This window comes from Uranotaenia lowii, chromosome 2 (assembly GCF_029784155.1).
Source record: "Uranotaenia lowii strain MFRU-FL chromosome 2, ASM2978415v1, whole genome shotgun sequence".
NCBI lineage: Eukaryota > Metazoa > Arthropoda > Insecta > Diptera > Culicidae > Uranotaenia > Uranotaenia lowii.
Genome location: NC_073692.1, coordinates 320,314,346 through 320,339,563, shown reverse-complemented (window position 1 = coordinate 320,339,563; position 25,218 = coordinate 320,314,346). Strand labels below are relative to the sequence as shown.

Genomic DNA, 25,218 nt, shown 5'->3' with positions numbered 1-25,218 from the left:
TTACATCGCCTTGAGGTAATCCCGTTGAGACTGTCTTTGTGACTTGACCTTGATCTGTTTTTATTGTCAGTTCTCTGTTATTTAGGAAGTTCTTCACCCATGTGTTCAAATCTGAGGGGAAACACATTTCTGTGAGCCTCGTGTTCAGCTTTTCTACATTTACCGCGTTGAATGCGTTACTGAAATCAAAGAATACTGCAATACTTATAATTTGATTTCTTTTGCCTTCCATTAAGTGGTTGGTTACGAAAGCTAAACAATCTTCCGTCGATTTTCCTGACCTAAAACCAAAGGATAAAGCCGGGAGTAATTTGTTCTCCTCGGTATGTTGTTGCAATAATTTTAATACCGCTGTGTTAGTAGATTTGGTCAGAGTTGATAGTAAAGAAATCGGTCTGTAGGATTCGGGATTACTAGGATCCTTCCCTGGTTTAAGGATAGGAACCACTTTAATGGTTTTTAAATGATGGGGCAATGTACCTGAATTGAAATATGAGTTCATGTCGTTCACTATCTTATCCTTCACACTGCGGTCTAAACATCGCAACGTTTCATATGTGATTTTGTCCGTTCCTGGTGCAGAGCGTTTTTTTTTCGTCTGTAATATGTTATTCCATGACTCTAATGTCAAAAGTTTTCTCGGTTCTTCTATTTGTATGGGAGATTCAATTGGGACCAAACCTACTTGTGAGGTGCCGAAATTGTGATTTAGGAATACATTCGTTTTTTCTGAAGATGTCAATATTTCGTTATTTTTTGTTCTATCGTTATGATGGTATTTGAGGTTTTTAACTAATTTCCAATTAGCTTTTGAGTTTCTTGGGTCTATATTTTTGGTAATTTCACACAGTTTTTCTCTCATAAGAATTCTTTTAGCTTTAAGGAACTTTGCATTTGCTTTGAGCATTGATAACAGGTTGGTTTCGTTTGACAAACCGTTATACATTCTTCTGCATACTTGTTTATTTTTGTAGAGTTCGTTAAGTTCTTGACTCCAATAATATTTGGGGGTTAATGAGCTTATGCAACTATTTTGATTTATCGTAGTCATAACAATTGACTCTAACTCTTTCAGATTGTTAAAGTCCTCCGGTGCTATGGATGCTATTGCTCTGTTAAGATCTTTTGTATTTACTATACGTCTTTTCTTTTTCGAGGTTTTTTGTTGAATCTCTATTTCCACAATCATGTGTGCTGATCCTCCTAGACTATGATCTAATACGTTCCATAAAATTCCGTTGAAAATATCTGGAGTACAAAGAGTCAAATCTATGGCACTCGGTGTAAAATTCAAAGAAGCTGGTATGTAGGTCTTCCTACCATCATTTAGAATTAACAGGTTTGTAGTGCTGATAAGATCGTATAGTATTTTTCCTTTGTTGTTTGTATTGTTACATCCCCAACTAATATTGTGTGAATTGAAGTCACCACCTATAACAAGCCCTTTTATATTCCTTGTTTCATCTAATAGTTTGTTTAATCTAAGTTCCAATTCATTACTAGAAATTCTTGGATTTACATATATTGATATCAAACTTATTTGTTTACTTGGTATCTCGATCCCAATTACTTCAAAAAGTTCATCAGAGCTAAGTTGGTACATTTTGTAGTTATAGACATTTCTGATATATATTCCTACACCACCGCCCAAAGTAGTATTTCTTGGTTTCAAAATTTTATGGTACCCACTTATATTAAGAGAGTTAAGTTTATCTTGATTTGCCCAAATTTCTGACAGTAAAGCTGCGTCATACTTTTTAACATTAAGCTCATGTGATAGCTCGATTTTATTTTTATTTAGACTCTGTATGTTATGTTGTATTATTTTGAAGGCCATCATTATTTTGCGATTTAAACACGATACCCTGTTCGTTGTGTCCCAACAGTTTACCCATCTCTTTCAAGACTTCTGTCATCATCAGGCGCCCATCTTCGTTGTTCGTTGCTACCATCTGTGTAAGAACATCAAATGAATTCTTCATAACCGTTTTATAATTTTCCTTTTGATTCGCTAATAATTGCATTTTTTCCTCCCACCGTTTGCGCAGTTCCAAATATTTTTGTACTGGCATTTGCTCCTGAATTTCTGTATCCTCGTTTTCGTGTGACGTTGAGGTTTTTCTTTTCTTTGTTTGTGAGAAACTGTGACCTGCTTCTTCAAGATTGTTGGGATTTTTTTTCGGTTTTTGATTGTACTGTACATTTGACCTAACGGATTGTTTACTGCTTTCACCATATGTATTTGTAGATGCCATTGACTTTTTGGGTTGTATTTGTTGTTTTGAAACATTGTTTCCGTTTTTTGCAGTCACTGATGCGAAACTCTCATATATACTGGGGAATTCCCTCATGTTGGAAAGTACGTCAAACCCATTTCGAACCTCCAACTTGAATTCATCTTTCGCCTCCTGATAGGTTAGGTTTTGGCATGCCATTAACTTTTTAATGGCTGCCTGTTTCGCTCGTTCAGGGCACTTAGGGTCAGATGCTTTATGGTTTTCTTTACAGTGCACACATTTGGTTATGTTACCACAATTTTTGCTGTCATGCTCTTTACCTTCCGCATCTCCGCAATTTATACACCTCTTCTTTCCCTTGCAGTTGTCCGCTATGTGGCCATACCGTAAGCAGGCATAACACATAACTGTTCTGTTGATATAAGGCTCCACCCTCATGTTTACCGCATATATTCGGACCGAATCCGGAAGCTTGTTAGAACGAAATACTAGACCTACCTTTTTTGTTGCGACCTTTTCCTTATTTACCATTCGATGCATTCGGAAGATCTCCACGATGTCTTTGCTGGACTCGATTTCGTTTGTCAGCTCCGTGATGTCTATGTCATCCGGAATGCCACCTATTACACCCTTTACAGTTACGAAACCCCTCGGTATGTACGCTACATAATTCTTCAGGGACAGATTTCGGCAGTTCACCAGCCTATTTGCTGCCTGCCATTCTTCGAAGTACACTAGTACTTTTGAGCGACCAATCTTTCGAATGTCCATTATCACTTTCGTAAAGCCATTTTGTTTTAACATCAATCCTACTGAAATTTTGTTGATTCCAATTGGTTTCTCCGTTTCATTTTCTACCTCGCTTTCTGAATCGTTTTCTTCTTCGTTTTCTTTTTCTTTTGCTTTTTCTCTTTGCCTTTCTACAATGACCTTATAAGGACCACTATCACTGTGTGTGTATAGACATTTTTCCAACGGTCTTTTTCCGCCATCTTGGATCACGTTCCTTCTTTTCCGTTCACCATTATCAAGAATGCCACTCATTGGTGCCCCTATTGGGGCACCGTCCCCAACACTCATTCCAATCTGCCAATAATCTAAGCCTTCAATGTATTTTCGATGACAAAAGCAACTAATTCACTTTTTGTGCTTCGGATCTTGGTTTTTATTTTCGCTTCACTAGAAATCAAATGTAACCACTGTGCGCTACGGCGGCTCAACCGTCACAAAATTTAAAACTGGAAAATTTTTATTTTTGTTTGGTCGAAATTCAAAAGGTCGTATTCCGAATTGAAAAGTTTCCACTTGCTCGTTTTGCGTTATTTAAATTAAGTAGCCGGAAACCCACAACAAAATTTGGGTTGAAAACAGAAAAAGCACGCAGCCAATTGGACAAGAGACAATCTTTTTTTTTTTTTTTTTTAAGAATTTAATTAGCCTTCAAAAAGTACAGCGCGATAAATGGATAAAAATATGACACATTTCTGCCACAGTTGTCTTTAAAATAATCGAAGTGTTTGCTGGAACCAACTTTCCATTCGGAGTTTGGAGAAACTTACGAAACAACACCAGTTTTTCCGGATTAGTTTGATTGGTGCAGAAAACTAACAACTATTCGTCCTCAAAATCCTCAAACTTTGGGATTCCATTTGGGAGTTTTGCAATTGAAAGAGCGTTTTTCTCCTTCTCGCATCGCATCGCATTTCGTGTCGGAAAAATTGTCATTGATTTCTCGCGTGAGCTTTCATTACGTCGAATGAAACAGAAACACCGAATCGAGAAAAACGCTTCTGAAATTTGCAGAGTATTTTTCAAATCCTAATTTTATTCCTTCGCCGATAACCCTTCAAAAAATACGCAATATTCATGGAAACTAATAGTCTTAGATATTCCACATTATGAATTTATTTTTTTGCAATTTTTAGAGCTATTTTTTAATCATATAGGAACATACGTCTGAACACATTCGTCGTTTGGAGGGGAAATTTGTTTCATTCGTCTCTTTTCTTTCGTCCTTTGATTCGTTCAACTTGCACTTACGCCCAAATGTTTCTGATGCAAACACTATGGGAAATTTTCAATTTTCTCGGCGTAGTGGCTGTTTAATAAGTGAAATATCTAGTGTTGCGGTAAATTGGTGAGTAAATGCATAATGAAATGTGTGAATCGGGTGCGCCATCGGTCAAACCAGCTCGCTGCTGCTGATCAGCTTTCTGTTGCCGATCAGCTGGAGGGGAAATTTGTCTCATTCGTCCTTTGATTCGTTCAACTTGCACTTACGCCCAAATGTTTCTGAGGCAATTACCAGTAAATTTTCAATTTTCTCGGCATAGTGAATGTTAACTTAAGCCTAGTCCACACTAGGCAACTTGGACTGCGATTTCGGTTGCTTAGACTTGTTTATGTTTACATTTTGAACTAGACGAAAAGATGCATGTCTCAAGTCTCCCGACAAGTATGGGAGACTTTCAGCAACCAAAATGTAAACATAAACAAGTCTCTTCAACCGAAATCACATTTCAAGTTGCCGAGTGCGGACGAGGCTTAAGTGAATCGGGTGATTGGGTGACTAACAGCAGCAGGCTGCTGCCGATCAGCCTGTTGCTGTTAGTTGTTATGTTTGCTGCTACTGCTGCTGTTCGGTTTCTTTTCCTTGCTGCACTATTTTACAGCGTTCGATAGCCTGCTTGAGTATCGATTTAAGAACGCTTGAAAACAAGAATCTGAAATAATATTCATTGCCAGGTTGATATTCTGATAACCTCTATATACCTGTATACACTTGTTTGCTCATGGAATCCATAGCGTATGTGCTACGTTTTTCTTCCTCTGCACATTCGCCGTTTGGAAGAAGGGACGTAAGCAACATTGAAATTGGCAATCAAGGTTTTGTTTCATTCGTCATTTTGAAAGTCTTAAATTTTATATATTAAAAGGGTTTAAATTGATTGTTTTATCAATCACATAGGTAGATAATGTTATAATGAAGCTTTTTTAGTGAATATCTCAGTTTTTCAAATTTTGTTTCATTCGACGTAATGAAAGCTCACGCGAGATTTGATGTTTGCCTTTCGAAAGGATATAACATCTCAATTTTGAGTTCGGCTAGAAGTTGAGTTCATCACAAATTTCAAGTAACCTGCTAAGAGTGTGTAACTAAAAACTGTTTTGTTTGTAAACAGAAAGTTTTTTTTACAAAAAATCTTCAAAAATCGTTTAAATTTACTTTTATTTTGGTGTTTTCCGCTCTCAGTTTTCCCGAAACGATCAAAAATGGTTTGTGAAAAGTGCGAAAAGAAGTTGGGCAAAGTGATAACACCAGATCCGTGGAAGGCGGGAGCCCGGAACACAACCGAAGGCGGTGGCCGGAAAATCAACGAAAACAAAGCCCTCACCAGTGCAGCGAAAAACCGGTACAACCCGATGTCGGCAACGTTTGCCCCATGCAGGTAAGATTTGCTTTTTGTTTTGTCGTTTGAGGTCATTCGGTGGTTGCAAGGGTTTTTTTAAATTTTTTTTTAGAATTTGTAAACAGAAAATTCACCAAGCAGGATCGTACTACTGTCAGCAGTGTTCGTACAAAAAAGGGATATGTGCGATGTGCGGGAAAAAACTTATGGATGTTAAAAATTACCGACAATCTTCTGCTTGATTGCGGTTCATATGTGAAGTGTATAGCATTAAGATAGAATAGCCGTATAATTAGTAACATTCTATATTTTAATTTTCCATACCTTCAAAATGCACTTTGATAACATACTTCAAAAGAAAGTAAATACATGGTAATAAAGTGAATCAACCTCATTAATTATCACTTTGTTTGATTAGTTCTTCCGGCGTGGGTTCTGACTTTTTCCTCTTCTGCTGTGCGTAGCTTAAACTAGATTTATCGAAGTCGAGAGGCATTATGCCCAGGTCCCCACTGTAACGATTTTTCGCCACTTGAAGGTACTTTTTTCCTCGCACCGAGGTCAACCGTTTGTCCTGAATGATTAGTACATTGTCAGCCTCCTGGGAAGCTTTGGCTCCTCCGAAAATTGAACTCGTGGTCAGTTCGTCTGTGTCCCGCTCTTTGCGTGGGTGGATCACTAATGTTACATGGCAATTTTTGCGGGTTGCAAACGATCTAAAGGAGGCAATGATTGCGTCCTGCTTCCAGTACCGATCCAAATGCTTCATACTTTCCTCGGAAACGCCCATCATAAACTGCAGATTATCGATAATAACATGCTGAATATCGTGAACGTATTGGGCATGTTCAATAGCTTCCATCACCACTCTTATCGGTTGTTGCCCATGGAACGTCATAAAATAGAGCGGTAACCGTTCAAATTCATCAGCCCAATAATCGAATTCCGCAAGGTTCACATCTAACGGTTGTCCAGCCATCTGTCTCAGTAAGGTGGACGCCAATCGAGTGTTTCTGATTTCGAATGATCCCCACAGCGTCGAAACTCCTTGCAGAGCCAGATCCAAAGAGTAGTCGGACATAAATGTTGTTTTTCCGCAACCAGTTGGTCCCGTCAGTACAGTGAGCTCTCCCTTTCTGTGACCTTTGAGAAGTTTGTTCAAAGTCGGATAGCGCTTCCACTTGACCCCCTGAACTTTGTCAATGTTCTGCAAATCACTCAGAACATCCTGTCTGAGCGAGTGAAAAGTCGTTATCGATTGGTGCAGAATCGGTTGGGCCTTAGAGAAGATTGTCTTCAGGTCCTGGCCTTGGCTTATCGCCTTTGCTGGTGTTGGATGAGCGTCTGTCGGTCTTACAAAGGTACACCGCCGTTCGTCCAATTTTTTGGCGTAATTCCGAGCAGTATCCCACCCAGCCGTGTCGTAATTGAACCAGAGGGTAAGTTTTTGGAAGCGTTCCAGCCCAGGTAGGCACTGTTGGGGAAGGGCTTTCAGATCATGCGGAAGACATATGGCAGTTGCTGAACACAAGTAAAAAAGAATATTATAAACACTATTATGATTATTATGGAACAATGCAGAAGCTGTGCTTACCGTTAATTTTTGCCGTACTCAGGGCCAGCAAATCTATGATACTTAATACTAGAATGGCGCTTGTATGTTCTTTGGAATTTGGTTTGGCGATGTTGAATGAGTGCGAGGTAGAGCATTTCAGATACACTAATCCGGAACAGTTGTTTTCGGGTACCGTTCTTTCGACCAGTCCATTGCCGTAGGGCTGGGGTCCCACACTGAGTACCTTGTAGCCAACCATTTTTGATTCTACATCTATTAGAGGCACATATAAGCTTTCGTCTTTGGAATCCCATTTGGCTGAGATAGCCAAAAGGCTTGCTGGAGGAATATTCTGAGAATAAATTAATTAAGATTAAAATACAATCGAAATGTCTATCCAAAGATTCCTTACATTTAATCCTAATTTGTGACAAACTTTTGGGGCAATAGTTTCATCCACTTCAACCAAGCCTGAAGGAAATTCTACTGCTGGCTTCACGTTTTGTTTCTTGGCTTCCAAAAAAGCATCCCTCAATTTGCGGATTTCCTGTATAGTTTTGCCGCCATAACTTTTTCCGCTGCTGGAAACGAAAAACTTTTCAACATGATCCCACCTTCCTAAATATTGGCAGGCCGAACAGGTGAAATTGCCAGTCGTTTTGTTGATGTAAATGTTTTCCCTCTTGATGGCTGTTCCTGGTGATGGACTTTCCCCGGGAGTGATGTGGCAAACAGGACAACTCGTCTGAATGCAAGCGAACCCCTCAGTAGTTTCCGCAGTCGATGCTTTCAGCACCTTCCGAATGTTGTACAGTGACCAGGTGGAGCCTTGAAAGAAACGTCCATTGATTAAGCCATGATTCTTATTTTTTTGGAATAGATAGCATTAGATCCATGGGTGTCCATAGATTATAATTTATTATTAATATTTATTAAAGACCCTTTAACTTATCATTCGAGTCAAGTTCCTTGAAGATTGATTGAACAATTTTCGAAACGTAAGTCTTGAAAAAAGGTAGGTTTTTTGCGATATTTACGGCGTGGGACCGAATTCAACTCCTTAGACAAAATTGACCCAACATACCTGGAACCGATGGGTCATCTCGTTTGAGGGATTCTGGTTCCCCGTAACTAGTGCTGGACATCCACCGAACATGACCGCCGCCCAACAAAGGAGGAGATAATTGCGTAGTTGCAGATGAACTATTGCGAAGTTTATCTCCCCCCAGCAGATAACGGCTGACTGTAATGCTGTGATGCGCGAGGTAACGTTTCAGGAACATCTTTGTACCACATGTTACATTGTTAGTGAGAGACCTAAATACTTTTAATTTGTAACTTAAAAACTTTGAGAACTTTTCTGATTATTTATACCGGTATTTTGGCTTTAAATTTTATGTAACGTTGTTTGCAATCATGCTGTGCGAAACTGGCGCATCCAGCATATCAGAGGTTATGTTGATTTGTTTACCATCCTTAAAGTGTTGCCAGAAATATTTTGTTGCGCTTTTGAAATGATTCAATGGCTGCGTACTTTCTCTCGTACTTCTTCTACTGCATGGGAAATTGAGACCATTTTGGATAGAAAAATATATTTTCAAATAATTAAAACTTTTGAACGAACTTCTTAATTTTTTTTGTAACATCTTTATTTGAAACGGCTCATACCTTCAAGCTTTCCATTGCTTTGATTCAGTTTAATCATTCAACCAAGTAGGCTCACAACACAATAGGGCTTTAAGGAGCCAAAATCGTTTTGTTTGTTTACAATTACGTGCTTAAATCTAACCCACATTTCCTTTTCATCGCCAGCTTCCCACAGCTATTTAAACACCACAAACAAAATTGTGTGCCTAAATCTAGTTCATCTCTTTTTATTAGAATAGAAAAGAATATAGATAAATAGAGAAATATGAAAATAAAAAAATTATAGACGAAGGTCAATAGCTTTTAGAAAAAGGTATATTTCGAACATGTAGTCCAATCTCTCACGGCCAGCACACCTCTCACTGGAACACAGGGTGGTTTTCCTCGGGCCCGAAGGGAATCCATGAAGTTCGTACTAGCGACAAGGTGGACCTCGCACGACCAAACAATATGCTCAATATTAAAACGATAGAGTATCGCGTCCAAGGAATAATGATTGGACATGAGACGGGAAAATATACGAATAATATCCCGACTCAAGTTCAATCTATTAAACCATGGTTTAAGGCTCACCTTTGGGATAATCGAGTGGAGCCACCGACCCAACTTATCCTCGTCCCAGTTGACAAGAGAGTTTCTTCGAACTAAAAAGTAAAATTCGTTGAAGGCGATTTCACGCTGATACGTGTCGCCTTCCATCGCCACAACCTTTGCCAAAGAGTCTGCCTGCTCATTGCCCACTATCGAGCAATGCGAGGAAACCCAAACAAAGGTGATGGTAAAGCGACGTTTTGATAAAGCACTCAAATTATCCCTTATCTTCTCGAAGAAGTATGGTGAGTGCTTTCCCGGTTTTATTGAGTGGATTGCTTCAACAGAACTCCGACTATCCGTTACAATATACTAGTGCCCAACTGGCCTTGAAGCGATATGTCCATAGCCCAATGAATTGCTGCTAACTTCGCTACATAAACAGAACATGGTGACTGCAGGCTTTGAGAGGCGCTAGATATTTCGTTGAACACTTCAAATCCCGTTGATTCCTCTATAAGAGACCCATCAGTAAAGTACATTTTATCAGCATCGACGTGTCTATATTTAGCTTCGAAAATTCTTGGAATCAGAAGTGGACGATACGGATCCGGGATTCCACGAATTTCTTGCTGCATAGACAAATCAAACTGAACAGAAAAATTATCGTAGTCTGGGCTGAAAACACGAGTTGGAGAGCACGAAGAAGGGTTTACCTGCATTGACATGAGGACATGGTAAATAGACATAAATCGGGTTTGAAAATTTTGCTCAAGTAACCTTTCAAAATTAACGATCACCAATGGGTTCATGACCTCACACCTAAGAGCAAGTTCACTGGTGTTGGGAAAAAGTGGTAGAAATTTTAACAATTACGGCATATTTTGAAAATTTTGCCATGCAAAAACATTTTCAAGATCTGTGGCCTTCTAGTTTTTTTACAACACGTGTTGTATTTTTGCATGCTGTGATGTAAAAATAACAATATTTCTATCACATACGACTGAAATAGAAACAGTGTTGTAAAAAAATACAACGCCCCAAGATCTTGAAAACATTTTTGCATGGTGAAATTTTCAAAATGTCAAAATTTCTACCACTTTTTCCCAACACCAGTGAACTTGCTCTAATGAGGAACCGAAGTGATAGTAGATTGTATCGATCTTTCAAAGGGAGTATTCCCGCCAAAACTTCAGGACTCAGGTTGTGCGTTGAGGTCATACAGCCCAAAGGGTTGTACTCCATTTACCCGAAAACCATTGCCCAGAATGAAAAATCCCCAGAATTTCAATCGCCAGAAAGAACCATTCCCCAGAATTTTTTTTCCCAGATGAACCATTCCCCAGAAAAATTTTCGCCAGAATGTATCACTTCCCAGAAATTTTTTCACCATAATGAACCATTTGCCAGAAATTTTTTCGCCAGAAAAACCATTTCCCAGAAAATTGAAAACTTTTATCCTTACTAGAAATTATTAAAAAAAAAGAAATTGTTACAAAAAAAAGGTGTTTCATACCTTTATTCTTTTGCGGCAAAGCCGCAACCAACGAGGATGAAGGGGCTGAGGCGGCACAAAGCCGCCGAAGCTCCCAAAACCGAGGTGGCCGCCGACCCGCCGTCGGAAGCGGCGGCCCCATTACATTGGTCTAGGTCTGCCGGGGCTTCCTAGGTCTGCGTGAAAGCTAGGGGTGATCCCTTAGCCCTGTCCGCCACGCGACAGCGTGAAGGACAATATTTCTTTAAAGTTCGAACGCGCAGCGTGAGGAGTCGGATACCAAAACTGTTTTCAAAAGACCATGTTTGGCATTAAATAAATTTGAGTACCCAAACCACAAAACATAATATCGCTTCTGAAATAATTTTAGTTGAAAACTTTCAAACATCTGGTTTCGTTTGAAAAATTATTTTTAAAAATTTAATTTCGAATCATATGAAATTCACAAGAATTCATAAGATTTAACAGCACAAAAAAAATAAATACAAGAGGAAATAATCTGGGATTTGTGTCATTCTGGGAAATGTTCTATTCTGGGGAAAAAAATTCTGGAAAATGTTCCATTCTGGGAAAAAAAATTCGGGTAAATGGTGCATTCTGGGGAATGTTTCTCTGGGAAATGGTTCATTCTGGGGTTTGATTTCGGGTATTTGTCATTCTGGTAAAAATTCATTCTGGGCAAAAGTTTTCGGGTAAATGGGATACAATCAGCCCAAAGCTATGCGAAGACAACGGTATTGGATACGCTCGAGTTTGATGTGGTGAGTTTTGGCAGCCGACTGGAAACAGAAGCTACCATATTCCATCACTGGATGAATAGTTGTTCGATACAATTTTACAAGATCTTATGGATGGGCACCCCACCAGGATCCAGTGATTGAGTTTTTTTTTATTTATAAAATTTGAAAAATCGAGCAATAAATGTTCAAATTTTAATATTTATCGATGCCGTAAAAAACTTTACCCAGTATGACGGATTGGCTTGATAATATTACCTACAAACTTTTTACTGGTTTCCTAATGCTATATCAACACTGTTGGTGTAAAAATATTTTTCGATCATTGACAAATTTTTTTTCAAATAAATATTTTTATAATTCAGTTAGGTGTCTGGGGTAGATGCAACAAAATGCAAATCAAAGAAACACCTTGTTAATGTCGTTTCCATGTGCTAGAATATTAATGTTTTGCATCACAAGTTTGTAAACATTGAAATTTCTTTCATCCAAACATTTATTTTTATGATTTCAGCTTGTAGAATTTTTCGTAGTATTACAGACCAAAAAATTACTGCAATTCGTGTTTTGCTGAGTAATGGTTTTTAAGGCATCGCAAATATATTAAAAATTATAAATTTTCATACGTGTTCATAAGATTTTTCATTAAAAACAAAGTTTGTTGCAAGTCACCCCATTTTCTGAGAAGGGAGAAAATCGCATGTTTTTAGGAAATTAAAAAACTAAAGAAACCAATAATTTTTCTAACTAGGCCAATTGGATGTCCCATCATCCTTAAAACTTTTGATGCATAAGCGATAGGATTAACTGTGAACATAAAATTTTTAGAAGCCATTGGAGTTGAAAATTGTTGCATGTTGCCCGAGTTGACGGTGATTTGTTACTTACTCATCGGACTTCTTGCTCGTCGTGTCATCTCCACATCACTTGGCCTGATCGCCACACGTCCTTCCGTATTCCATCCCAAGATGCAGCGATCGTGTCATTTTAACAACCGATTTCGCCACATATTTAGCATGTTCGGGGTAACAATAATCTTCAATAAATTTACACAATCGAATAAATAATATAAAATCTAAATTCCGATTAAAAAATATGAAAGATCAGGTTAGCACAAAGTACCATGAAAAATTGTTATGTTTTTGACCTAACAATCATTAAAGCGATAAAGTTTTAGGATTTCTTTGGTGAATTGTTTGTAAAATTCAGATTTGGTACTACTGGTAGTGTCTTTCCCGGAAACAACTGTCTAGAAATTTATTATCTAAAGCGCCTCATATTGATTTATAAAGATTTTTTTTTTCATGAAGTCATTTTCGAAATATTATGGATTCAAATCGTGGTGTCACGACGCACCACTTTCCTTTTTGTTTCTATAAATTTTCAAATAAAAAGATTGCTATGCTGAAAAACGAAAGCGACGATCCTTTTTAATAATGTGATTTAGTGGTTTTTGCTAAACTAATGGGAATATCACTACTTTAGAGATGTTTGAAAACCCATTCACATATGGAATACTTCCGGTAAGTAACACGCGATCCTTTTTCGAATGACAAGTTAATTTTTTGCAATATAAACAATTGATTCGGTATTCGGTTCGATTTCATGGGGGGTGTTCTACTCAATCAAGCGTAAAAAAACAGGAAGAAATAATAACCATTCTCATCCCACATACTTTGGAAGGCCTAGAAAAAGAAAGAAGTGGTACGTCTGGTTGGAGGGGCTTCAGTGTTGATAGTTTTTTTTTCCTGGTTTGCTCTTTCCTCAAAAGAACATAAATAGATGGAGGAACAGCATTTATTTATAGCAAGGAAAACATATGCTTTTTATGTTGCTCGAATGCAAATGCTCATGCAGTCTGGTGCAGCTGAAACGTTTCTTCTTACAGTAAAGCAACAGCAGGATCAGAAATGAACTTTCTTCTTCTGTAAAATTTCATACGTAAAATGGTATATAAATCATTCAATAAAAATTTAGTTCAAATTTCTATAAGACAGGAGTTTATACATTAGCAGGTCTTTTATTTAAGATGAAACATTATACACTTTAAGTGTTGAGAAAAGCAAATTCAGACTTCCAAATATTTAGGGGAAAGTGTTCATATATGTGTCTATCAGGTTAAATGCGCTTACAGCTGTTTGTTGAAACGACTGACAAAAAATCTAATCAATGCATAATACGCTAATCTAGAACAATTGTTTTTTTAATTTTTTTTAACCTTTTTAACGGTTTATTCAATGGGAAATTCGTACTTATCACGGTTTAAACCACTGGTCTTATTTTAAGCGTTATTTCAACTTCCAAATGCCAATAACAGAACTGATAGGAAAATTCCCTGGCTGAAACTTTGTCGAGGACATCAAAGTGATACAAACTGAGAGAAAAGAAGAAAAGTTGTAATTCTGCAAACAAAGTGATTATTATTTCATTTGAAAAATCTATTAAAAATTAAGATCAGAAATAGTATCCTGACGACTTCATTTACGAACGTTATTTTTAAACTTTCAAAAATCAATCTTTGTATACATTTGACATTTATACATCGGATAATCTGAGGTAAAGAGCATATACAGTACCGTTCATAATTGTATAGAAATAGGAAGCAAGCGCACTGTCACTTCGACTTTGAACTTCCATAACTTTTTACTCTGATGATATTTTTTGATCAAATTTTCTGCGTTAGATAGATCAACTATCACTATCAGCTTTCTGGAGTTTGTGTGACTTGAGATACAGTAATTCTACGAAAATCGGACTTTTTGGACTTTTCTCATTCAAACTGCAATATCTCAGAAACTACGCTACATTTTTTGTTAAAATTTTGCAGAGTGATTGTTGAGAAAATGTTTCCTATGGAAACATTCGTCCAAAATTCTAATGAAATCGCATTTTTAGGTTCATGCCTGAAAAATTGTACGTCCCGTAACTGTTGATCCCATCGATCGAACTTTCCAAAAACTTCAGACATGCTTACTTTATATTTCAACAATCACTCTGCAAAATTTCAACAAAAAAAAAAATGTTGTGTAGTTTCTGAGATATTGCAGTTTGAATGAGAAAAGTCCAAAAAGTTCGATTTTCGTAGAATTACTGTTTCTCAGGCCACACATATAATAGTGTGATAGTTGATCTATCTAACGCAGAAAATTTGATCAAAAAATATCATCAGAGAAAAAAGTTACCGTCAACTGGGGCAACATGCAACAATTTTCAACTTCAATGGCTCTTAAAAAACTTATGTTCACAGTTAATCCTACCCCTTATGCATCAAAAGTTTTAAGGATGATGGGACATCAAATTGGCGTACTTAGAAAAATTATTGGTTTCTTTAGTTATTTTTAATTTTCAAAAAACATGCGATTTTCACCCTCCTTAGAAAATGGGGTAACTTGCAACGAACTTTGTTTTTAATGAAAAATCTTATGAACACGTACGAAAATTTATAGTTTACAATTTATTTTCAATGCCTTAACGACCATAACGCATGAAAACACCAATTGCAGTAATTTCTTGGTCTGTATAAACTAATTTTCACATTTTTTTCTGAAAATAATGATGCTGCATACATTTAGGGGTTAAATAATACTACGAAAAATTCTACAAGCTGAAATCATAAAAATAAATGTTTGGATGAATGAAATTTCAATGTTTACAAACGCGTGATGAAAAATATTCATATTTCAGTACATGGAAACGAGATTTACAAGGTGTTTCTTAGATTTGCATTTTGTTGCATTTTACCCCAGACACCTAACTGAATTATAAATATTTTTATTTAAAAAAATTGGGTGATTGTTTGAAAATATTTTTACACCAACAGTGTTGGTATAGCATGAGGAAACCAGTTAAAAGTTTGTAGGTAATAATATCAAGCCAATCCGTCATACTGGGTAAAGTTTTTTACGGCATCGAAAAACGTTAAAAATTGTACATTCATTGCTCGTTTTTTCAAATTTTATATGAAAATTAAAAAACTTGAAAATCTAGCTTAAGATGCGAAAAATTATTTCATCATCATTTTTTAATCATTAAAAGGTAACTTAATTACAATACATTAACTTTTAAATAGAATCAGTGTGGTGTTATATAAATGTTGCATCCAACCCCGCTGTTGCATGATGCCCCGTTCGACGGCATGGAAGTTTCTATACAATTATGAACGGTACTGTATATTCAATGCCGGATTAAAGGGGGGACAATGGAGGCGATTGTCTCTTGCCCTCCGAGGTGAAAAAAAAAATTAAAAGTTTTGCGGTAAACAGCTATCAAAACTGGTAAACTGTATTAAAGTTCAAAGTTTATTATACTTTAAACTAGGACAGGAAGCCCCCAAAATATAAATAAATTAAGGATTGATATACACATTTTTTAAAATTTCTCCACGGCTCGATGGTATAAAATAAATTTTCTATAAAATTCTCCCTAGATGCCTCAACAACTTGCTAAAGAAACATACATAAATTTTCATAGATTCTAAAATATTAAGTGGGAAACATACTTTGGGGATAACAATTTAATCCACATTAAAGAATTCGATATACAAGCGACATAAAGGCACTTAGAGACGCGCTTTAAAGCTGTTTTCGAGGAAACGCGCTTTAAAGTTTTCTTTTTGTTCGTTTTTCATACATTTTTTCAGATAGTTTTAATTTAGTTTGATCGGAAAACTATGAAAGAAACACTTTATAAATCTGAAAATTTCACCAAATATAGTTGATATCATTTAAAATCGTTATGTTTTGTAAACTCATTTTTGCATTTTTACCATTTTTGGTTTTTGAAGGCTTCATATCGATTAAGCAAACGGTAAATGGTTAAGGAACGTTTCATGCCTTCACCTTTCGACATGCTTTGCAAATATTACAAATTTCCAAATCATAATTCTTATGAAGAACTATCCAAAAAACCTTTGATTTTGAAAAGAATATATATTTCACTATTATTAGATAAATTCTGAATTTCACTGTTTTTAAAACTTATTAAACTAATCCCTAACTTTTTTTTTAATTCGAGTACTTCAAGCTTGATTCAGAGATTTTTATTATCTGATAACTAATATGGAATACGGTCTTATATCAATCAATTTTCAAATTCATAACTTTCATAAATTTCATAACTTTCTACCAATACTTGATTTCCGAGTTTTGAAGTATGGTTCTGCTACTTTTCTCAGAGACACAATCTATGATTTGATTGAATATTACAATGCTCATTATTTTTCCTAAAGTTCGAGCCGTTTCTAAGAAAGAAATGATAAAAAATGCACTTTTTCAAATCATTCACTCATTTTCTAATGTAAATTTTGATTTTTGTTTTTTTTTTTAAATTTTGGTTTTAATTCTTATTTGGATGGCACTAAACATTTATTTGATAAACTTTATTGTGGACTTCTGTTTATTTTTATTTCTTTTTATCCTTTAACTGAATTTGATTTGAATACACTGAGGTTTTTTTACGCGGTTTTTTACACGGTATTTTTTTAACGCGGCTTTTTTTTTACGCGGATTTTCGAATTAACGCGGTTTTTTTACGCGGATTTTCGAATTAACGCGGTTTTTGAGAGAAAATATTCTAACACTTTTTCAAAGGAAAACACTTAGAATCTTTTTGTAGTTGGGAAAATCTTGGCTCTGAGACTAAGAACGTGATACAATCTGAGATCGAGGAAAACCACCTAACGTTCCAGTGAGAGACGTGCTAGCTGTGCTAGATTTGGACTACATGTTCGAAATCTACTTCTATCTAAAAGCTATCGATCTCCGCCTATAACCCTATTTTATTTTCATATTTCCCTTTCTATCTTCTTTTTTCTTTAAAAAAAAAGTGCTAGACTAAGAAAATGATTGTGAAAAACAAAAAAACGAGTGTGGCTCCTTAAAACTTAAACGTATGAGCCGTTTCAAATAAAGAATTATAAAAAAAAAATGAGATCTGAGACCTGAGACCTGAGACCTGAGACCTGAGACCTGAGACTTGAGACATGAGACATGGAACATGAGACCTGAGACATGAGACGATCTGAATTCCACACTGTCAAATAAGCCTCACTATATTCTACTATTCTATTTATCTAATTGATTTTGTTTTTTATCTTAAAAATAAACTATCAATGTACGCAAATTTTTAAATAATCATGGTTCTTACGCGTTTTTTTAGTAACGTGTTTTTTTGTGCGATTTTTTTTTATTGAAATGGATTTTTTACGTGGATTTTCGAATTTCGGGGTTTTTTATGCAGATTTTCGAATTAACGAGTTTTTTTAACGCGGATTTTCGAATTAACGCGTTTTTTTACGCGGATTTTCGAATTGAAGCGGTTTTTTTGACGCGGATTATCGAATAAACGCGGTTTTTTTTACGCGGGACGAAATACCGCGTAAAAAAACCTCAGTGTACTTATATTGAAATCATGCTCTATATTCTAATGTTGATCTTCAAAAAAAATCTTCATTGTTCTTTCTATTTTGTGACTATTAAAATTCTATAGTATTAATTTGTAATTTAAATCATTACTTTGAACTTAATTATAAATTCTGCTCTTGAATTTTATTTAAAATAACTGATATCAATTTATGGTATTATTTAAGATTTTGAATCTTTAGCGAAACATTTTTTTCCGTTTTAGGAATTTTTGCTGAGAATTTTTAATTCAAATTTTGAATTTTAAATGCTGAAGCCACTTGCTTCCACTTAATTTAATTTATCGACCTAATCGGTGAAAGTTTTGTTTTTTTAGTAAGAACATTTCTAGATTGTATAAATTAAAGGCTTATAGTAAATTAATAGAAATGAATAGTTATTGAAAATGAGCGATTAGAATTTGATTACAGGGTAGCTAGCGAACCGGGAAAAACTTTGGAATTTCATCGCGTCACCGGGAAACCGGGAATTTCGGCACCTCACCTGGAAAAATGCCATTGTTTGAAAAATTTACACGGAATTTCAAAAATCTTTTGAAATTAACTTCTAAAGGTAAGAGTAGTTTTTGACAGTCTCGATATAGATTTACATCATAAACGCATATTTTCGTATATTAGTTGACAGACAAAGCTTATATCACTTTTTTTTATTTTTACCAAATTTGTCGAATGTCGGTATTTTTCGGCGTAGATTTCTTAGCGGTTCTTCATATGTTACCAGGTTTAGTTTTCGACGTCAAACGATTCAGTGTTTGATTTACATCTTCATAATTTATTTTTTTTTTGCAAAAAGCAAATATTTTGGCAGCGTTTTTAGGCAGAGTTACATTTTCCTGACGAAATGAATCTCTTTTTTACCACAAAAAGATATGTTGTCGTTGTTGTGTATTTCGTTTGAATTGGCCTGATGAATGAAGCCTCATATCACATGTGTTTTGTATTTCATTCTTCCTATACAACTAGGGCACTACTAAAGTTATTCGTTGTTTTGTATAGAAAACACCTTTTTTCTAAAACATATCTTTAGATTCTTACAAAAAAATAATTACACTTATAAAATAACTAAATATTTTCCTGCAATCTGATGATTTTAAATTTTGTAAAGCAAATCCCTATTCAAGTTTACAAGTTGATTTGATACTATGTTTCGATGCATTTAAACATATTTCTATACAAACTATGCATTTTTTCAAAATTATATTTATTCTAGAAAAACTGAAATTTTTACAGTGGCTCAAAAGAATTACATTTCAATTTAAAAAAATCAAGTTAATCGAACTTGTTTTTGCAAAATTGTTGATATTGTTGAGCAAATCAATGAATAGATGCCAATTTCGTTGGATTCGTTCCAAAAACTTATGAAACCCTGTAAATTTGATACGAAAAGACGTCGAAATATTCAATATGACAACAATTGTTAAAAATTTGAGGGCTTCACACTGATTTTTTTTTATTCACCACGATTTTATATTAAAAAACAAGTATAATAAATACCGGGAAAATCGTGATTTTTAACCGGGAAAAACTTTGGAAATTCAAAACGAAAAATCGCTAGCAACCCTGAAGCTGTGACTCACACGAAATTGAACACAACATCAGGCCGATAAATTGAATTGAAAGGACATTTTATTTTAATTTTCAGTATTTGATGGCGGTAAAACATTCACAGCTAGAAATTTTAAATTATAACGTTTGAAAATTTATGAACTTTAAACTTATTTTTGCTATTTTAAATCATATTTTTAAAACGAACATGATGTTTTAATTATTCTATGGAAAGTTCGAAAAATGATTTGAAATAGCTACTTCATAACTTAATTTTAATGCACAATTTTAACTGAATTCGTATTTATTTTCATTATGCTTTCAATATTTCCCAAGTAACCAAAAGTCGCATAGATACTTAATCTTGTGCATTAAAAGTTCACTTTTGGCTGAGTAAAAGGTCCTCGAGAGAAATGAAAATAAGTGCTTGAATTGGACTTCTGAACGAACATAAAAAGTCTAAAAAAGTAGCATAAAACATTTTTGTGCGTTCCAAGTACTTTAAAAAATCCAAGATTCAATTTGGACTATCGTGCTTCGTTACGAACTTCTTAGGAATTTTTTGGTTCCATAAAGAACTTCTTACGAACTTCTTGGTTCCATGCAGAACTTGTTACGAACTTTCCCTGAAGAACTTCTTAAGAACTTCAATGCAAACGTAAACATTAAATTTCTCACAAGAGTGAATAACAGAAAATCAGATTTACCAATATACGAACAACGAACTGACCCACAAATAAATCAACTGTTTTGATCAAAATGGAAAGATGACATAAATCTTAAAGATTATTCTTAAAATAAATTTCACATTGTTTTTAAATTTTGACAATATTCATATCTAATAAAATTTAACACTGTTGGTAATAATCACAATATATTAAAAAAAACTGAACGTGATTTTAAAAAATTTTGCAATTCTTTGCTTGTATAAAAAGATGAATATCTGCATTTTCAACAGAGTTTGCATTAAGAAAAAATTGTATAAAACTTGATTATTAAATCGTCCATGTGTTTAAATAAATCAATTGATTTATTCTAAATTAAGAGACAAAATTTAGCTACAATATTCGTACCATAAGTTTATTCGAATTTATTTTACATGTTACACTCGTATATAAGAGCCTTTATGAACATTGGTTGAGCCACATGCGTTTTGCAAACGTTCCGACAATTTCGCAATTTTCGATGTGTTTTTTTGTGTATTTTCGTGCTAAATTGGTGCCCGCGTTTAAAGTTGAATGTTTTATCAATGGAGTGATGAATTATACCAATAGAGTTGTCTTGTGACGTGAAAAACAACAATTTTCTTGAATCGTTTCTCATGTGAATTTCATTCAAAAAACTGCGCGAGTGTTTTATCTCTTTCTTCCTTCTCTAGTTCATTCGTCGTTTAGAGCTAAAGTTAAATCTCGGGAAAGCATGTACCATCTCATTCACTCGAGTAACCATAAGGTGTCCGAAAAAATTGTGTTGCTTGGATTTGTGTCCGGATGAATGGCTAAAAACAGAATTGGCCTATCTAAAAAAACAACGGCTGGTGGAGTAACTTTGAAGATAAGTAATATCACGTATTATTTACATATTAAGCTCACTGCTTTACGACTGCTATATACACTAGTGAATTAATCGTGCCTTAAGTTATATTTCATTTGATTATTAAATCGCCATTGTACCGTGTTTTACCACAAAATGCAAAGTAATCAAATTGACGTTCAATAGAGTTTTGATCTGTCATAGGCCCTTGTACATCAGCACTATCAAGTGCCAAACCATCTCATCAGATGGAAGGTTTAAGAAAATCGATCAGCGACGGTCTCAGGTTTTGAAAACGTAATAGGTAAAGTGTATGTGCAGGAAAAGAAAAGCTTTTAGTTTATCCCTTTCACTCACTATTGAATAAAGTTAAGTGGATGCCGCGGGGTGGTCGACGCCGTCTGCGTGTCTCATTTTTTCCCGATTATAGTGGCTCTATTACAAAAAAAGGTTGAGTTGCGCTAATAATGGCTCAACAGATGAGAGAGAGAGAGACAAATGGTGTGCGTTCTGGTATTTTGTTTGGTGCATAACAACGAGTGAAGGTGAGAACGCAAAAATAATATGCTTATGAGATATATATAATCAGTAGGTAAATCTTTTTGTTAGGTACGAGTAAAGAATATGACACATCTATGTGGGTGAGAAGAAATGTTTTAGACTTTTCCCCCTTCAAGTTGTCTTTCTCGTGGGAGGTCTAGCGCCAGAGTTGGCCAAACTCGCGATGTTTGAGACTTTGTCAGGAATACACTTTCAGGATGTAGGATAGTTCTCTAGAAAATAATGAGGAAGAAAAAGCAACATTCAAAACGAGCGCCTATCCAGATACTAAGGTATTTTAACAGAATCGAAATCCTCATTTTCAATGACACTTCATAAAATCCACGCTTTTCGTTAAAAGCTTCCATCAAATGCAGTTTTCTCCATAAGACTCGACAATTAAAGAGGTTTTTCGGAAATTTTGTTCAAGAAAAATTATTGGTAATTATTTGATAAAAATACATCGTATAGGATCTTTGTAGTGACACATTTTTAAAGTTATTTCGTGTTCAGATAAGGCGGCTTACACCAATTTTTTTTCTTTCATTAAAATCTTACCAAGCTCACAACCGTTTAAAAGACTGTTTCTAATTGATCTTGATAACCGGTAGCCTTTCCTTTTCGTCTAGTTTATTTACTAGAGTCTTATTCAACTCTGATACTTAAATTGCTCTTTTGAAAAACACGGCACTAATAGTCCTTTAATTGAACCATAATTTTTTTTTAGAAAGAAGACTTTTTTAAGTATTTAATGAAAATGCGTAAAAGATTAGGACCCTTTTTTCCAAATCTTATAATCTCGTTTGTAACTTCTTGATTAATTTCATTTGTGCTTTTGTTTGCAAGGTTTTTTTCAGTTTTAATCATTAACAGATTATCTAATTTTGTCGAATTTACAAAAGAAGCAAAAGAAACCTCAGACAGCTTCTGCAGTCCTTTGTTAGGAAGTCATTTTAAATTAAATATCAAAAACATTTTTAATACATTTTAAAGCCATGTCTTTAAAACGAGGCCAAGATCAGTGAGATTAGCATATGGCAGACCAATTCCAATATAGAAATCATGAAACTAACGAATTATTATGAGTATGGTGGATGAAGAATGAATTAACATTCAGGGATTGTTCTGTCTGAGTGAGGTGAATTATCAAAATAAATATATATTTCTTCCCTTGATTTGTAAAGGTCGGACTACAATTTATTTGGCAGAACCGTCAGACTATTGTTTTTGTTCATTAAAATTTTTGCATTATTGAATATATTGTATATGTTTTTTTTTATTTTTATAATGGATTAGGATTCATTAAAAGGATTATACTGCAATTGTTCCAACGAAAGATTTGTTGATTGACATTTTAAATTATAGCTTCAAGGATTTTTCAAAATAAATTAATCAAATCAATTGAATTTAAATGTTGTTTCCACGATATTACATTTATAAATTGGTTTTTACTTCCCTCTAATCGTTGCTCTTAGAAAGCTTGCTTCAATAACGATTTTTAAAACGGATAGTTTGAAAGCTCTTAAAAATAAGCGCTTTTTGGAATCGGTTTCAATATGCAGCGTAGGGAACAAGAAACTCTATTGCAGGTTGTTACAAAATACAACAATAGTTAGATTTCAGAATTTGTTAAACATTGCTGATACCTGTTGAAAATAAAAATCTCATCGTTTACAGGAGTGGCCTCAGCAGGAGAAAATAGGAGTTTCAGTAGGAAACTTAGGAATTTTAGGAGAATAGGAGCATAGGCTGTAGTGGCCACGTCGCTTACCAAGGTGACAGTCCATGCCACATTACCTTGACCCCCAAACACTCAGCGTGAGATTTGTGGAGGGATGGCGTACAGCCGGTCTCCGCAAAACAAATCATCACATGTGCTGCACTTCCCTTCCTTCTATCGACTACATGGACTTGGCCGGCGTCGTTATTGGTTCATATTGAATAGTGAGATTCTCAAAACTGTACAGTGAGATTGTGATGCTTGTACCCAGCACCTTTCATTTGGTTCATTGTGCAATGTTGATTATCTCGAACCAATCACGGAGTGCAACCATTATGCCATTGGCCAGGAGGGGCCGTAGGTGGACCGTAGTTGATAGCAAGCTCAAGCTCAAGCTCAAGCTACACTCGTATATAAGAGCCTTTATCTTGCTTGAGATTCAGAAATAGGGAAGAATTCTACAATGTGGTGAATTCCCGGCTAAAAATAGATTCCGATTCTTCAGTTCTCTTCTCAATGGGTGGCTAGCTCTTACAGCAGCTCCTGCAGCACCTGGAGCATCGCCACTATCGACTGGCGTTGAGTTTAAGTTCTTGCAACCGGGAGTACATGAAGAAATTTGCTTTTCTTGGGAATGTAATTTGTATTTCAGCTATTCAAGTTTTAACTTGACCTCCAGCTTTCGGGTTCATAATATTGGTTCGATTTATATTTGTGCTGAAAAGTCAGAAGAAAGTTTAATAATTAAAAACGTACTCATAGTTTTAGAAACTCACATTCACTGTTGTCAGATCCGCCATGAAACATTTTGATGCCTCGTTTTGTGAAATGCAAATGTTTACGTTTTTCATTATGCTGCCTACTATGAAAAGGTAAATTCTAAACATAATTCAAATTGATGTTTTGAATAGATCAAACCAAGCACGCCTATGGTTCAAAGGTAACGTGTTCAGCTCTCATCTGACGGATCCGGGTTCAAATCTTCCAACAAATAAGTTTTTCAAGTAAGTATAGAATTCATTAAAAGTAGAAAAGATATATAAGATTACATATGAAGGGGGAGCTAGAGAAAATATATTTTTTGTTTTTTTTTACAAAGTCTCATGCATTAGCGTAATAGCCTTCTACTCAGCTTTGACTATGGAACTTGAAAGTATCGATAAGAACCTCAATTTTAAGCTTAGTAGAATACTATACAGCCTTAAAACATGGCTGAATAAGCTTTTAAGAGACCGTTTCATGGAATTTTTGGTTACTTGGGTTACAACAAAACTTGGAATTCCTTATTTTTATTTCTATCAGTTTCGTATTTGACCATTCAAGAAATCACCCATTTAGTTGATTTTTTTTTTCTTATCGATAATTCACATTTAAAATCGTGATTAAATATTATTTCAAATTTAAGAAATTTCAGAGCAATTTCTCAATCATCCCTTCAATTAAAAATGAAGAAAAGTAATGTAAATAATAATGATTAATAATTTACTATTTTTATCATTTTGCAAAAAAAAATTAATCATCGTTCATTTCTGATCTGGTATCCACCATGGGTGCACGGATTCACCGCAGTTTCTGCCTAAGTATGTGCTCCCATGCATTCTTTAGACCAGGGGTGAACAACCTTTTGAACCAAGCAACGGGCCAATTTGAATTCCAATTTTTATCAGCAGGCCGCTCATAGAAAAAAGGCTCTTTAATAACACTAGTTTACAAAATTTAAAAAAAAATCGTGAACTTGATTAACTGACCAACATTTTTAATGTGAAATCGGGCGCTGAATCCGAAAATGAAATTCAAAAAATCTCAGTAGAGCCGTTTTTGAGTTATGCTCCAAATATGAAATTTCGAAA

At 35.1% G+C, this 25,218-nt stretch overlaps 3 protein-coding genes across 3 annotated transcripts; 1 reads left to right on the top strand and 2 right to left on the bottom strand.

Moving 5' to 3' along the window:
* Window positions 1-10: 10 nt before the first annotated feature.
* Window positions 11-3,055, bottom strand: LOC129745468 (uncharacterized). The gene is made up of 2 exons (XM_055738574.1): window positions 2,038-3,055; window positions 11-1,952 (listed from the first exon to the last, which is right to left on the bottom strand). The coding sequence occupies exons 1-2, from the start codon at window positions 3,039-3,041 to the stop codon at window positions 1,946-1,948; spliced, it is 1,011 nt and encodes a 336-aa protein (XP_055594549.1). The 5' UTR covers window positions 3,042-3,055; the 3' UTR covers window positions 11-1,945.
* A 2,325-nt stretch (window positions 3,056-5,380) lies between these two features.
* LOC129745583 (cysteine-rich PDZ-binding protein) lies at window positions 5,381-6,045 on the top strand. The gene is made up of 2 exons (XM_055738736.1): window positions 5,381-5,686; window positions 5,760-6,045. The coding sequence occupies exons 1-2, from the start codon at window positions 5,511-5,513 to the stop codon at window positions 5,887-5,889; spliced, it is 306 nt and encodes a 101-aa protein (XP_055594711.1). The 5' UTR covers window positions 5,381-5,510; the 3' UTR covers window positions 5,890-6,045.
* Window positions 5,933-8,641, bottom strand: LOC129745582 (mitochondrial DNA helicase). The gene is made up of 4 exons (XM_055738735.1): window positions 8,287-8,641; window positions 7,615-8,030; window positions 7,242-7,554; window positions 5,933-7,168 (listed from the first exon to the last, which is right to left on the bottom strand). Exons 1-4 carry the CDS (start codon window positions 8,483-8,485, stop codon window positions 6,042-6,044), a joined length of 2,055 nt encoding a protein of 684 aa, XP_055594710.1. The 5' UTR covers window positions 8,486-8,641; the 3' UTR covers window positions 5,933-6,041.
* Between the last annotated feature and the right edge of the window lie 16,577 nt (window positions 8,642-25,218).